This window comes from Rhinichthys klamathensis, unplaced genomic scaffold, assembly GCF_029890125.1.
Source record: "Rhinichthys klamathensis goyatoka isolate OS25496 unplaced genomic scaffold, OSU_Roscu_1.1 h1tg000103l_1, whole genome shotgun sequence".
NCBI lineage: Eukaryota > Metazoa > Chordata > Actinopteri > Cypriniformes > Leuciscidae > Rhinichthys > Rhinichthys klamathensis.
In genome coordinates, this window is record NW_026606642.1 from 4,592,709 (window position 1) to 4,608,230 (window position 15,522).

General features: G+C 36.9%; 1 protein-coding gene across 2 annotated transcripts in view; it reads right to left on the minus strand.

The window, feature by feature from the left end:
• Window positions 1–618: 618 nt before the first annotated feature.
• The window catches only part of LOC130086932 (ribonuclease-like 3), a 153,881-nt gene continuing 138,977 nt past the window's right edge, over window positions 619–15,522 (minus strand). The window contains exons 1-2 of one of the 2 annotated variants that reach the window (XM_056253175.1): window positions 2,144–2,203; window positions 619–1,119 (exon numbers count right to left, since the gene is read on the minus strand). In XM_056253175.1, the coding sequence (XP_056109150.1) occupies window positions 679–1,113 (435 nt within the window). In that variant the 5' untranslated portion in view covers window positions 1,114–1,119; window positions 2,144–2,203 and the 3' untranslated portion in view covers window positions 619–678. Of the gene's footprint in view, window positions 1,120–2,143; window positions 2,204–15,522 lie in introns of those variants that run through there. The other variant, XM_056253174.1, reaches the window with a different exon arrangement.

Consider the following 15,522-nt stretch of genomic DNA (forward strand, 5'->3'; position numbering starts at 1 on the left):
AATATAAAGTGGTTGATTGATAACTTGTCATTTATACTTAAAAAAAAAAAAAAAAAGCAAAGACAAATAAATTAAGTAATTGGATATTTTTCCTTCAGTTACTGTTGTTGAGATGCAAGACAATCCAGCAGACGAGTTTAACGTTAGAGAAGTTTTATTGAGGATTAAAAAGTTTTGTAATGCTCAAAAAGTGTTAACAGAGTGCTTAAATTCAGTAGACTCGCTGAATCTGCACATGAAAAGCACAACTACACACAGAGACATGCATGAAGAAGTGCAGAATATAACATCAAAAAGTTATTTTAACATTATGCTCATTTAAGGTAAGTGATGAGATATTCTTGTTCATATCAGTCTCATAAAGAAAGAGAGGCACATTTTCGTTTACCTTAAGCTGAACTTGTGTGCTGTTTTTCAAAAGGACATGATTTTTTTTTTCCAATTTGCTAAAATATAATTACGTAGGCTACATGTACAGCTGTGCTTCAATGAGTTCATTGAACTATGACACGTTAACTGAGGTCAAGTATTTATTTTTCGGTTTTATTTTTGGCTTTGTTGATTCTGATTGTTGATGTCTTTTTTTTATTTTTTTTTATTGAAAAACAAAGGGAGACAGAAAAGGAGAAGTGAACAAACGATTAGCACAATATTGTAAAGCTCTTTTCAGTCTGTCATCTACACATTAATTACGTCTTCGGCATAATGTGTAGGCCAGCCGTCTTCACAACTCACCACAATTTTACGAGTGGACCTGACCCCTCTATATTTACAGTGTGGGTGTGTATCCCCACTGTTTTTTTTACAAATGACCACAGGGAAAGGATTGTTACTCATAAACTTGTCATCGCCCAGTGCAGTTCCTGCTTTACCACAAACTGCTCTAACATATTTTTTATTTGCTAGTATGAAGGTGTTGGTTTCTTTGCAGCCGTTGGTGGTTTGGGGGCGTACGATTCCTCTTATGCGGATCTCACTGTCACATTTCTGTACAGTCATGGCACCAAACACATGTTGCTTGAGGAACTTCTCATAACCGTCTGGTTGAGCATGAGTGGAGAACGACACACACACGACCAGCAGCAGAATCACAGCAGACTGATGAATCTCCATGACCTGCTGAACAACACACACATCAGAACACCTTTACTGACATTTGACTTATAAAGCAGTTTAGTTGTGATTAAGAAAATACTGTTGAGACCCTTGCTTTGTTTTTACTTGCACATATCTAAGGGTGTATTCACACCAGGAAAGTCCGATAGTTCACTTGCTTTGGTCCGGACCAAATACTTTTTTTTTTTTTTTTTTTTTTTTGGTACGGTTCGCTTTCACACTGCTCTTTTTGCAAGTGAACCAAAATTTGTAAACAAAACCACACGTGTGCTAAGGTCGTCCATTCATTGGACAAGGATTCTCAAGTAGGGAAATCAGGAAGTGCAAAAAAGGCTTAATGTAAATTAACGCAGCATCATCCTTGTATTGTAACTATCGTTACATTATATGAACTGCAAATGCTTTTTTTTTTTTGCATCTATGTGCGATTAGACTAAAGAGAACGCTCTGTATGTGAATGTCCTGATGCACACACTCATTCATTCATTCCATTCCAATGATGCACATGACGCGCAGAAAGACGCGCAACAGATGTAATGTAGTAGGCTACAACAGATCACTTTCCCATAACGCAACTCCGACTATGGAAGCCTGTTAACTCAAAGTCGCAGTGCTTTCTTGCAATTGGGTCGGTTCATGTTCACACCGTAAACGAACCGTACCAGAGTTCATTTGGAACTGTACCGAGACCACCTCTTCAGCTGGGTCTCGGTTCGGTTGTTTGGTCCGCACCCGAGTTGGATTGCTGTATTCACACCTGCCCAAAAGGTCCGCACCAAGGGGGGAAACAAACTAGAGTTCGATTCAATTGAACCAAACAAGGCAGGTGTGAATACACCCTCAGTTACTTTAACCTAGCTGTGCATTTTTTCGTACATACACAGTTTCATGCAGTCCCTTTGTTTGTCTATAGGCCTATTATATATCAAGCACTTACCTTGTTGAAGTGGGTAAATTAATATTGTGTCTTCTTCTTTTGCCTGAAGGCTGTATGGAAATCAACAGCACGTAAGGTAATGAAAAAAACCTTAGAAAATACTGATGAAACTTGCTCCAAACACCAGTCTAGACTGCACTGTTGTCTGTCAGTATCACTGGAGTTTTTATTGCAAACCTAACGTGACCTTTAGACAGTGCAAACATGACCTTGCCAATTTATTCAGTTGATGGGAATTCCTGTCATGATTCTGCCCTCGTGTCCTTGATTTTCTCTAGTCTTGAGGCAGGATCATGACAGAATCATGTTTTGTGTGCAAGCACATGGTCTTGTGTTTTGAGCCATGTGTTGTGTGCTTGTGTGCTTGTGTTGTCTCGTTACGTTACCCCGCCCCCTTGTTATCCTCGTCTCGTCATTATTGTCTAGTCAGTTTCACCTGTTCTTGTCTAGTCAGCTTCACCTGTCTTTGTCATTAGTGTCTCCCTATTTAATCCCCTTGTGTTTGCTGTCCTGTGTCGGTACATTGTCAACCTGTGCGTGTTACTCTTTGTGAGAGTCCTGTGAGTACTTTGTCTGAATATTGTATTAAGAATTGTGAGTTTATGTAGCTGTTTGTTTTCTTCATCTTGTCTTTATCAGTCAGTATCTAGTCCTAGTTTATTTCCTGTCTTAGTCTAGTTGTACTGCCCCATCTGTCCTGTTTTGCCCCCTCGTGGGTTTTTGTTTTCTGTTTTGTGCCTCAATAAATCCCTGTTAGTCTGCATATCGTTTGGGTTCGTTTCTTCAACCACATGACAATTCCATCAACCTTATTTGTTAATTGCAAATATTCAAGGGTAAACATTAATGGTGTTTCAAACTCCAGTTTCTAACAAACCAGAGCTAAATTAAATATCTAAAATATCCTGTTGTGATTCACACTATTGATTTTAATGTTTTACTCTAAATTGATGGTCAGATGAAGTAAAACTTGTGATCAAATTGAAGTGTCACAAACATGTGAATCATCTATTCTTGCCGTTCACAGTGATGTAAGAGCGTGGGCAATGCCTTCGGCATCTAATGATTAGACACACATAGCTATAATAAAATTGCAGATCACAAATGAGATGTACAGTAGAATATAGCCAAATAAAAAGCACATTTCAAATATTTTTTCCACAGTGGTGTGATTTACCACCTTTTGAGAACCATACGCTCTAAATACACAGAAATGTGACTCAGTCTTAAAACATTTCTGTTCATGAATGTTGGTTTATCAATGATTTATTCATCTCAGTATGTGGAAACTGAAACCTACAGAAGGCAATGTTCAGTGTGAATGTCCTGCTTACCTCTGTTCACTTTATCTTTGCGTCAGACTGCAGTGGAATGGAGCCAAAGGGAATATTTGAGAAACAGTTTAGTCTGAGCAGTGAGTTGCTTGTTTGTTGTTGGTATTAGTTTACCTTATCTGTTAAACACGCAGAGACAGGGAATGTGCACATTCATTCTGATCCTACTTTAATGGAAATAATCTAAGCTTGGCATGCAGAAATAGTAGTTGCATGTGTTATATGCGTAAGAAAGAAACATGTCAAACCTCATACATTATACAGTAATGACAAACTACAGTAACCTACCTTTGTATGACAGCTTACTTATAGATTTCAAATGTCCAAAGCAGGGATGAAAAGAGAGAAAAATATACCCTGTTTCAATATCTGACTCACGTGATTCCCACCAAGGAATGTCAACCAAGGAAATTGGATCTGTTAATGTGATGTCATGTGTGTACCAGTCCAGATTCACTCATGTTGGGGTGAATCATAGAGATCACCTCCTTAAATCACACACTTAAGCTTTTCATCGGAAGTTTTAGTTACTGGAGAAGTTTCAGGGACAGAAATGAAGGTAAATGAGATGTCCCACTAAATGTATTATATTTACAGATTGAAAAGTTTGATAGGAGCTCTGCTCAATGGAGTTATCTTGGGAAAAGGAACACATTTCTCCCTCTCACGTGAAGATGGAGAGATCAGAGAAGTCAGAGATGATTAATTACAATAATATAATATTTCTCCCAGTACTGTATCTTCAATCTGCACGATCAAGCAAGGCCTGTTTTTTTTTTTCCATTTCACAACTTAAGGCATTCAGACGCTCAGTTAAAATGTGACCTCTCGCTTGCTTTGATCGGCTGCTTAAAAGCAATTATGAATTATGATTTTGGTCTGGTGACACAGTGCACACATTATTTAGAATCCTCTGAGACAAACTGAATGAAGCACAAGATGAGATTCAGTCCTTCCTCTTTCCTCTCAGTGGCGGGGGCGAAACGCTTACAGTTTACAGTTAATAAGAATAAAATAAGTGTTTTTATAATTTGTTTTGAAGGCTCCTTTCACAGATGAAAAATTATATTTAAATTTTATGAAATCAGAAGTGTGCAATATTTGTAATTCTGTCATTCTAGTATTCTGTGTACTGCGTGATTACGACTCAAATAACACAATTTCATGTTTTTATTTAATATTTATGGTTTGATTTTCCCACAATAATGTGAAATATATCTGCATATCAGACATACTCATGCACATTTTAAAGGTTTTGGCCACATCTGACCTGTAGAAAGTCATTCACCCAGTGGAAACCTATACAAACTTAGAAGATATTTTGTTCCTGTATTTTTCTTTTATGGTATACGGATGTTGATGGAAAAAAATATGAGATGGGAGGAAAAATTATGCTTTATGACAGCCTCACTGATCCAGCCGAACGAGAGGGTTTTTCATAGCAAGTGCGCCCTCTGGTGACCAGTGTGCTCCTCTCCACTTAGAGCCTACTGAGCTAAATTATTTATCCAAATTAACATTCTTTTAGCACTTTAGATTAAAATAGCCCTATTTTTACGAGCACAAAGTTCATCAACGAAAAATAAATGTAATAGTTGAAGATTTTATGTTGGACTAAAGACTAACTAGCAAGTTTGCTGACTAACATCTAGAACAGGGGTCGGCAACCTAAGGCACTGGCAACAATGGTTAAATCTGAGGTACAGGCTTAAGGAGTTTAGCATTTATTTGGATTGACACTTAAAATAAATTAGTCTCTATTGAGCCTATTTACATATTTAAAATGAGCACCATACAAAAGACACCATCCACCATCCAAAAAACGAACAAATTAACAAGAGTATTGCCAAAAGAAAGAACCAAAGTCAGCTTGCTGAAGGCTACACTGGCCAAATCATTTCCATCAAACAGTGATAATATTAAACATATCAAAAAAGCAAAATACAATAATGCCATGAGTTTAAAAAACAATCACACTCATAAAACCCCAGCTGAACACAATAGAACTGAAAGAGACACGAGATAATTGACAAACACAATATAATTCATGACCAAAACTGATAAAAAAAAACATAATAAAAAATTACATGGCTCTTCATCCTCCTAGTCACGTGACAACAAATAACATGAAAGAACTAATCAGCACCTCATAAAAATATCTGATTTTGACCATTTCAATTACTCATTTTTGCACATTTTAACAATGAAGATAAAGATATATCGACCAAACGTATGAAGACATACTATGATTTAATTGCTATAAAAATGTCATTGTTTTAAACACACATTTGTGTTAAGTTTGTACTGTAACATTCCTCCTGACATTATCACACCAAGTATTTTCATACTCTAATGCACCAACTTTAAAATAAAATAAATGAATATGAATAAGCTACACCAAGATAATCAAGGCAGGTTGTGGTTCTAGTATTGATTTCAAATATCAATAGTATTTCACAGAAATGTATGTGTCTCTTAATTTATCATTTAAATCACTAAAATAAACATGCATCAAATTCGTTTTTAATGTCATATTTAAATTGGTAATAAGTGAAATTTGACTGGTATTGGTACTGACTATTGAAATCCTGGAATCGAGACACAATTACTCTGTGAGCGATGAGAGTTTCAGCTGATCTTCTCTCCATCATTTCCTGATTCTCTTCAGTATCTCTTTCAATGAAAGTATCAAAATCATAAATGATGTTACATTGTTTTATTGGCTGCCTCAGTCTGAGTCTGATTGTAGGAATCCTCCTTTTCAAAGTAATGTCAGTCAGGTCACGTGGTGCGTTATCACAAGCCATCATCCTAGGAAAACAAAGATTCACAGATGGTTAAACATATCATGAAAATCGGACTTTTTCCGTGTTTTTCCGACAACCCAGAATGGAAATCCGGGTGGTGATGGTGCACTGGATAAGACACATGCCTTTGGTGTGAGAGACCCGGGTTCGAATCCACTGTCCCTGAGCAAGACACTTAACCCCTAGTTGCTCCAGAGGCGTGCGACCTCTCACATATGTAGCAATTGTAAGTCGCTTTGGATAAAAGCGTCAGCTAAATGAATAAATGTAACTCCACCACAACTACATAAATGTCTCCACTAATCCAGAAACATCCAGGTTCATCTAAAAGTTGCAACTTCTTCCTGAGTCACGGAGGCGGGGAGCAGCAGCTCATTTGCATTTAAAGAAACACACACAAAAATGGGGCGTTTTTGCTCACACCCAAAAAGGGGCAAATTTGACCAGCTATAATAAATGATCTGTGGGGTATTTTGAGCTGAAATTTCTCAGACACATTCTGGGGACACCATATATATTTATATTACATCTGGTAAAAAGTGTACGTAATTTCACCTTTAAAGTAATACAATTGTAGCTACATTTAGATATAGCTGACACTTTGATCCAAAGCGACTTACAATTGCTATATATGTCAGGTCATCATACTATAGACTTGAATTGTCTTTTGTTGTTTGTGGAATGTACAGAGGTTTTCTTTCCCTAAATATTAAATGGGCCTCATTTGTAAAATGCTGCGTAGAAACCATTGTGCATTTGATCTAACGAGCGTTTATCAAATATGAATATGTGATTCAGAGAATGAACGCACGCATGCACAAACAACATAAGTAGGCCTTTCTTCCGAATGTGAAATTAAAAATTAAACATTTGTGCACTGCTGAATGACTTTTGTCTTGTTTTAACAATGTCTTGTAATAATGTCATTAACATATAAAAGAGCACCAGTCAACGTCAAAAGCTTTTACTTGAGAACGGTGAGCAGCAAGATTTATTATATTTCCAAATACCTGCAGTTTTCTGACTCTCTGCCAGAAGAAAAAGTACATTTCCACTTCAGAAAGACTTTTTTTTCTAAATATGAACGTCGGTGTGGATTTTAGTGTATTACTCTAAGATCAAATCTGTGGCTACACACGTTTTATAAATGAGGCCCATTATCTTAAATTGAATCAAACCTTCTGTAATACATTAATACAAAATTATATTATGATTTCAACATCGCATCTAAAATTCTTGAACTGACCATTAAGAGTTATTTGTGTTTTTGATGATGTAATAATAATTAAAATGATAAATATTAAAATCAAATGTAATCATACCACTGTTCTTTTATGCACAGTACATCTCTTATATCTTGTTAAATCAGCTGTATGTAATACTTACATTCAGTGGTACTGCTATATGTCTCTGTCTGCGACGGTAGTAAATCGCAGCCGCACCAGCAGCATAAACCAGCAGAACAGCAACAACAACACCACCAAAAACAATTCCTGCTGCAGCTTCTGAAGACAGACCTGAACCTGGAACATATACAGAGAAACAGTCATGATTGTGAATGATAATCTCTCCAGGACTTCATTTTTTTTTAACTTTAGACCCTTCTATATTGACCATCAGCAGGAAACAGCAGCGTTAACTGGAAAACTAATATGCATTTTTCAAAGTATTTAGTTAATACCATTAGTCAAAGTGTTATTGGACAAAGCTAAAAAAAAGACAACAACTCAACATTGAGGTGATTTAGAAATATTAACCTTTTTTTTTTCATTCCTCAAAGGAAAATGCAATGAATGATTAACTTGTATTCTCACCAATGACGGCAAGATTGAATCTCTTCAATCTAGTGATGTTGAAGCTGCTGTTGTTGATGATGTTGATCTGTAGTTTATATTCTCCAGAGTCTGTGTTTCTGGTGTTCATGATGGTCAGAGATCCAGTCTGATGATCCAGCTTCAGTCTGTCTCCGAATCTCTCATCACCATCTTTACATTGATCATCTGTACAGGTTTTATTTGGATTTCCAGTGATTTCAGCTATGAGAATATCATTAAAATACCACATCATCACATCATTTGGTTTTCTTGGTACAGGAGGATCAAAAGTAACCGATTCTCCCTCGTTTCTCTTCACTTCTATTTCCGCAGCAGAAACACCTGAAAAACAAACCAACAGATGCTGGAGGATCTTTTGCTGAAAACAAACAAAAACTGCACAACATGAGAGAACTGTAAACATGACTTTGCATAAGCCCTTTCTCGACTCTCGATCTGAAAAGAAACATTTTGGTCTGTGCCTATAAACACACATTAACAATATGCTCTAAAAATATATAATCTGCATTTAAACGTTATTAAATGACTCACCTTGAACAGTAACATTGAAGATTGTTTCACTGCCACTGCTGCCAAAGATCTGTAGTTTATATTCCCCAGAGTCTGTGTTTCTGATGTTTGTGATGGTCAGAGATCCAGTCTGATGATCCAGCTTCAGTCTGTCTCTGAATCTCTCATTACACTGAACATCTGTACAGATAATGCTGAGATTCCCAGTGATGTGAGCAATTAGAGTGTCATTATAATACCATTTAATCTCTTCTTGTTGGTTTGTTTGAAACCCAGTGTTTAGAGTGACTGAATCTCCTTCCATCACTGACACTCTGACTGTATCAGCACCAGATGAATCTGAAGAAGAAACATAAGCTTAATGCAATTATACAATAGGGCTGTGGAAATGTTTTTCTACAGATCATTAAGATTTTAAGTCGACAAATATTTTTGGATTCTGAGATATTTGAACAACTATTACAAAAGCTGCAAACTTTCACTGATACAGAAGTAAACATACATTAGGAGACAGGGCTGTAAACGTCTTGATGTGCAGATAAAGGTATTTTGTACTTAATTTGTATTCTGGGAGACATCCATCTTCTGTTGGGCAGAAAAAAAAAAGAAAAAAAATGATATTCAAACAAAATGAGAAAAATTCTGTACATCTTCATCCTGTTGAAAGGTTTATCCGCCTGGTTCTTAATGCATCATGTTTCCTTCTGGAGTATCAGTGAAGGTTTGCAGCTTTTGTAATAGTTGTGTTTGAGTCCCTCGGGTGTCCTCAGTGTGAAAAGATGGATCTCATAATCATACAGTCACTGCTGGAAACGGTTTAAATATGCAAAAGATGCTGGAAAAAAAAAATCTGAATAACATTAGGCAGTTTAGCCGTTCAGAACAAACAAGGGACTCCAGAACAACCATCATAAAACAAGAAAACAGTTGTGGATCATCCAGGTCGAACCACTTTTTCTTGTCTTGTGGACAATATGTATACATAATTTATGTAAAATATCTTATTCAGGACAGTGGGCTACTAATTTAAAAACGGATAATAGGCCTACAGTGCCGTGATGATCTACTAAATTATTGTTTTCTTGCTGTTTGAATCTCCGACGTAGACGTGTTTAGGCTACATTATATTTAATTAATTAGGCAGAACCTTTTGTCCAAAACAATTTAGGCTACATCACATTCTAGCAACTGTTGCATAAGAATACCAATATTTACTGACGGTTTGATGCCATGTTACGTATGTATACCAAGTTATAAACAAGTTTACAAGGACCCCTTTTTTACGGCACTAAATATGATTTCGGATGATTCCTTTGTGAATTCTGTGACAGTGTTAGCCTGTTGTTAGTAATTATGTCATACAATTTGTTACCATGACATAATCTCAATTCTCAACCCTATAATAATCCTGCTATAACTACAGCGCCTAATATTTGTGGTCACAGAAATCAATGCAACACCAGAAAATAGATTATAACAAATCTTAGTCTTACCATGGAGGAGTGAAATGAAGATCACCGAGAGCAAATTAAAGAGAAGCAACATTTTGCCCACAAAAAAAATTAATGGCTATTCATAAAAGTGTGTTGCTTTAACGGCGTAGGCCTACTTGTAAAACCAGTTAGTGAATCCTGACAGCCTGAATGGAAGGTAGAGCGTTGACGCAGTGAACGTTCTAATCTGCATATATGCAAATCATGTAACATGAATAATACGAGAGACTTAATACATAAAACCTGGTGGACCTGCACCTGCTGGTAGAACTACACAATAGCCTAAGCATTATAACTAACTGCAATATGCTTCTGTATTAATGTCATGGCTATTATGGAAGCTTGTTTTTCTGCCACGAAAAAAAAGAGAGTTAACTGTGACTATTTATCTCACAATTCAGAATTTTTTTCTCGCAATTGCTAGCTTAAAAATATAATTTGCAAAGTCATGATTGCGCGAAATAAACTCGCAATGCAAGAAAATATCAGACTTGTGAGGTGACTCACCTTTATTATAATTTTTATTCCATGATGTAAACAAGCTTCGATAAATAATAAATATCACATGAGTCCACACATTTACTAACTAAATAAAATTAACAATATGTAAAAATGTAAATGAGACAGGTTGTTGATGGTCAGATGGTCCTGTTAACAAAAGATAAAAGCATGTATCCCATGATAGTGCTCCAATGAGAAGCATTAAAACTACTTTTCTATCTATACATTTCTATTCTAACTCGTTTCTGTCTTCACTTGGAGAGGAATAAAGATGACTGAGTGAGTACCTTTACAAAACCACCTGACTCATGGAAAATAACAAACGGGGAGGTCACACGCAAATTAAATTAATCAAAAAGTAAATTTATTAAGGTAATGAATAAATTAATCAAGCAAACAACATCAAAACAGAAAAAAAAATACTACATAACAAATACTCAAAAACTCCTGCTGTTGGAAAGGCCTCAATGGACAACCACACTGGGAAGAAGGAACTTTTTATCAGTCGATTCATCGCCAACATCAACCACAGCTTGACTTTACCCTGCAAACACACAAAGAGAGCACACACAAAAACAAGACAAATGCCCCTGGGCAACAGGAAAACACAAATGAGGAATCAGAAGCTAGTCAGGATTGTAACAACACATACTGGTTGTCACTGACAACTTTATCAGGTGTGCTCAAGCATATGCAAACAAGAACAATAACAATAGAAACAATATTCAATTATTTAATTCCATGCTTTGGACACTTTTGCACTGAAGAAACAGATCTGATGAGATGTGTAAGCTTAGTGTAAGTTCTGACAGGAAGACTCAATTGCTACATCATTTATTACCTTCTCATCAATCCAATCACGTTCTAATGCGTGAAGCATAAAAGATGCATACTTACACTCGTCTGAGTTTGCAGATCCTGACACTTACCACCATCCTCCCCACCTCCACCAAGACGGTCTTCCCTCCATCCTTCCTACCACCATCAGGATGGTCCCTCCCAATACCCCAAGGGGGGTCGGCTGCACCCCTGCCTTCATCTTCATGCAGAACCTGTACCCTCGGATTGTGAGTTACGGACGGGGCCACGCCAAAGAACTTTATTGCATATATTGCTTGCTGGACTGTTAATAAAATGCATAATTGTACAGTATCTTCTCTACCGAGTCTTTCTGGTAGAAATGCTGATAAATGTGCTGCAAAAATGAAAGAAGCATAAAGAATTGCAAGTTAAGGCAACAAAAAAGTCTGGCAACGGGAAAACAAATGTAATCATCAATAGAAATCTTTTTTTAAGGTTTATTAAGGTTAAGGTTATTTTTCAATAAGCAACTTAAGCAAAACAACTAAAAAAAAAAACATTTTAATCTCTAATTTACTGGAAAAAAAGTAAAGAAAATACAATAAAACTCAACTTTCCTCTCCCTAAATCAAAACAGCATGAAAAAGAGGAATATAGTCAATAAACGGCATGCATATATGTCCCTTTGTTGTTGTTTTTTTTTTTTTTTTTTTTTATGCTGGTTGAAACTCTCTTCATAGTAACCTAAGTTTGGTGATCTAAATGTTGTTATATGTAATGTATGTATACAGCTCTGGAAAAAATTAAGAGACAATTGCAAAAATTATCAGTTTCTCCAAGTTTTAATATTTATTGAGTGTTTTGTTAAAATTAATATTTTTGTTTTATTCTATAAACTACTGACAACATTTATCCCAAATTCCAAATAAAAATATTGTCATTTAGATCATTTATTTTAAGAAAACAACTACTGGTCAAAATAACAAAAAAGATCGCTGTCAGATCTCGAATAATAGAAAGAAAATAACTTCATGTTCATTTTTAAACAACAAAATGTTTTAACTTCCATGCGTCTTGGCATGCTCTCCACCAGTCTTTCACATTGATGTTGGGTGACTTTATGCCACTCCTGGTGCAAACATTCAAGCAGTTTGGCTTTGTTTGATGGCTTGTGACCATCTATCTTCCTCTTGATCACGTTACAGAGGTTTTCAATGTGGTTCAGGTCTGGAGATTGCCCTGACCATGACAGGGTCTTGATCTAGTGGTGCTCCATTAACACCTTGATTGACCTGGCTGATATTTTTGCAGTGGTCTCTTAATTTTTTCCAGAGCTGTGTATATACCTAAAGGATTATTAGGAACACCTGTTGAATTTCTCATTAATCAAATTATCTAATCAACCAATCACATGGCAGTTGCTTCAATGCATTTAGGGGAGTGGTCCTGGTCAAGACAATCTCCTGAACTCCAAACTGAATGTCAGAATGGGAAAGAAAGGTGATTTAAGCAATTTTGAGCGTGGCATGGTTGTTGGTGCCAGACGGGCCGGTCTGAGTATTTCACAATCTGCTCAGTTACTGGGATTTTCACGCACAACCATTTCTAGGGTTTACAACGAATAGTGTGAAAAGGGAAAAACATCCAGTATGCGGGAGTCCTGTGGGCGAAAATGCCTTGTTGATGCTAGAGGTCAGAGGAGAATGGGCCGACTGATTCAAGCTGATAGAAGAGCAACTTTGACTGAAATAACCACTCGTTACAACCGAGGTATGCAGCAAAGCATTTGTGAAACCACGACACGCACAACCTTGAGGCGGATGGGCTACAACAGCAGGAGACCCCACCGGGTACCACTCATCTCCACTACAAATAGGAAAAAGAGGCTACAATTAGCAAGAGCTCACCAAAATTGGACAGATGAAGACTGGAAAAATGTTGCTGGGCTGATGAGTCTCGATTTCTGTTGAGACATTCAGATGGTAGAGTCAGAATTTGGCGTAAACAGAATGAGAACATGGATCCATCATGCCTTGTTACCACTGTGTTCTTAATGATCCTTTAGGTGAGTGTATATATATCATCTGTGGAAGACGTAGGAGCATAAAATGTTCATCTAATCATTGCATTCGGTCCGACTTCAATGACAGAATGGTTCCACCTACCTGTCAGCGTATATGTATTTCCATACCTCCATGCACCTGCTCTAACAAGGAGGCTGGCCACGTTACACTCACAGATGATAAAAGTCTTGCTAAAAGTCTTGCTAAAAATCTTGCTACTTGCTACAGGTAGATTGCTACAGCGACTTCAGCCAATGGAGACTCAAAGCAAATCTTCCAATAAGCCACATTTTTGTGGGTTTTAAATTATGTTAATATCCAGAAAAACTCAACTTTCCATGTTGTACTTACACCATTAATATAACAAAGTACAGCTGATTTCATGCTTTGTAAACCATCAGGAGCCTTAAACTGTGGCCTTAAAATCTGTGTGTTCATCAGGTGTGTTTGGTGATTCAGTGTCAGTGATGGAGGGAGATTCTGTTACTCTAAACTATCATACTCAAATCCGTGAAGATGACTACATAATGTGGACATTTGGAGCTGAAAAGTCTCCCATAGCTAAAATGAAGGAAAAAAATAAAAAATCTCCACATATGATGATGTTCCTGATGGGAGATTCAGAGACAGGCTGAAACTGGATGATCAAACTGGATCTCTGACCATCACAAACACCAGAACTGAACATACTGGAGTTTATCAACCAGGTAAATGGACTGCAAATTACATCAAAAATATTCAATGATATTCAATGTTTCTGTAAATAGTGCGTAGAGATCATTTGTCCAGCCCCTTTAAATATTCTTGTTTTTTAAAAGGAATATTCAGTACAAATTATGTTCAATCAACAGCATTTGTGGGGTAATGTTGATTACCAAAAATATTGACATATAAAATATTTCCTTACTTTTTTTATTAAGCAAGACTCGAGGTTAAGCGCTTGTGTCAACACAAATTTTAGACTGCAGACTTTAGCCTACTTGTTAGATCCCGAGCGGACAGGCCCAGTTTTGAGTCCTGCTTAGAGCCGGGCAGTTTGAACGACAGGGGCTAAACCTGCACTGGCCTGACAGTGGAACAGTGCCTATTCATGGTTTTGATTAAAAACTTGATTAAAGCATTATGGCAGTTAGTAGTTATTAATTTTGAGATATTAGCAAAACATTTTATCCTTTCCTGATGAAACAAAAGCCCTTTCAACTTGTAACAGTCTTGACCTGTCACAAGTTCCCCTTTGGTATGTAAAGCTACTACCTGACACTAGGGGGAGGTAGTGTGCTTATTGCTCTAGGATGTAAGGTAATGTTCTATTTGGATATTAGTAAGGTAATGAAGATTTGTTTGAGGCTAACAGCATGGTGGATGGTGCCTGGAGTCCAGACTGGGAATCTATGGGATTTTCTGCTCAGTCAATGTAAGATGCTGGTGTTTTTTTATGTTTTATTCGTGGCCTGTGTTGATTCACGTATGTTATGATGTTGATTTTTGTTTGCTTGTGGACTCTTTAGTCCTTCCTGATAATATACAGGAGGATTAATCATCAACAACAGTGTTTAACCCCAGGACACCTTACTTCTACCCTCCTTGTTATCCTCTGGGTCGATGTACAAGGAGAAAAGTCTGGTTACGCGCATGATTTGACAGATTAGATCGGCCTGATTCAGGCCACTTCATCACAAGACTTTCGTGCACTTGAGAACAGCAGAAAGGACTTAGTCATTTCTGTCTATCCAGACAAGATAGATTCTGTACATAGTGTTGTTGATATGATTGTTTCCGTCTCGTCGCCGTCAGGAACCTGGGTGTGCTCTTGGATACCAATCTTACATTTGAAAGTCACGTGTCTGTCTAGTATCTGTAAAACTGCATTTTTTCATCTTAAAAGTATATCCAAGTCATATTATCTCAATGAAAAATGCAGAACAATTGGTTTATGCGTTCATGACATCAAGGATATATTATTGTAATGCTCTACTGGGTGGTTGCCCTGCACGTTTAATACATGAACTACAGCTGGTCCAAAACTCAGCAGCTCGAGTTCTTACCAGAACCAGGAGGTATGACCATATTAGTCCGGTTCTGTCAACACTGCATTGGCTCCCTATTAAACATCGTATCAATTTTA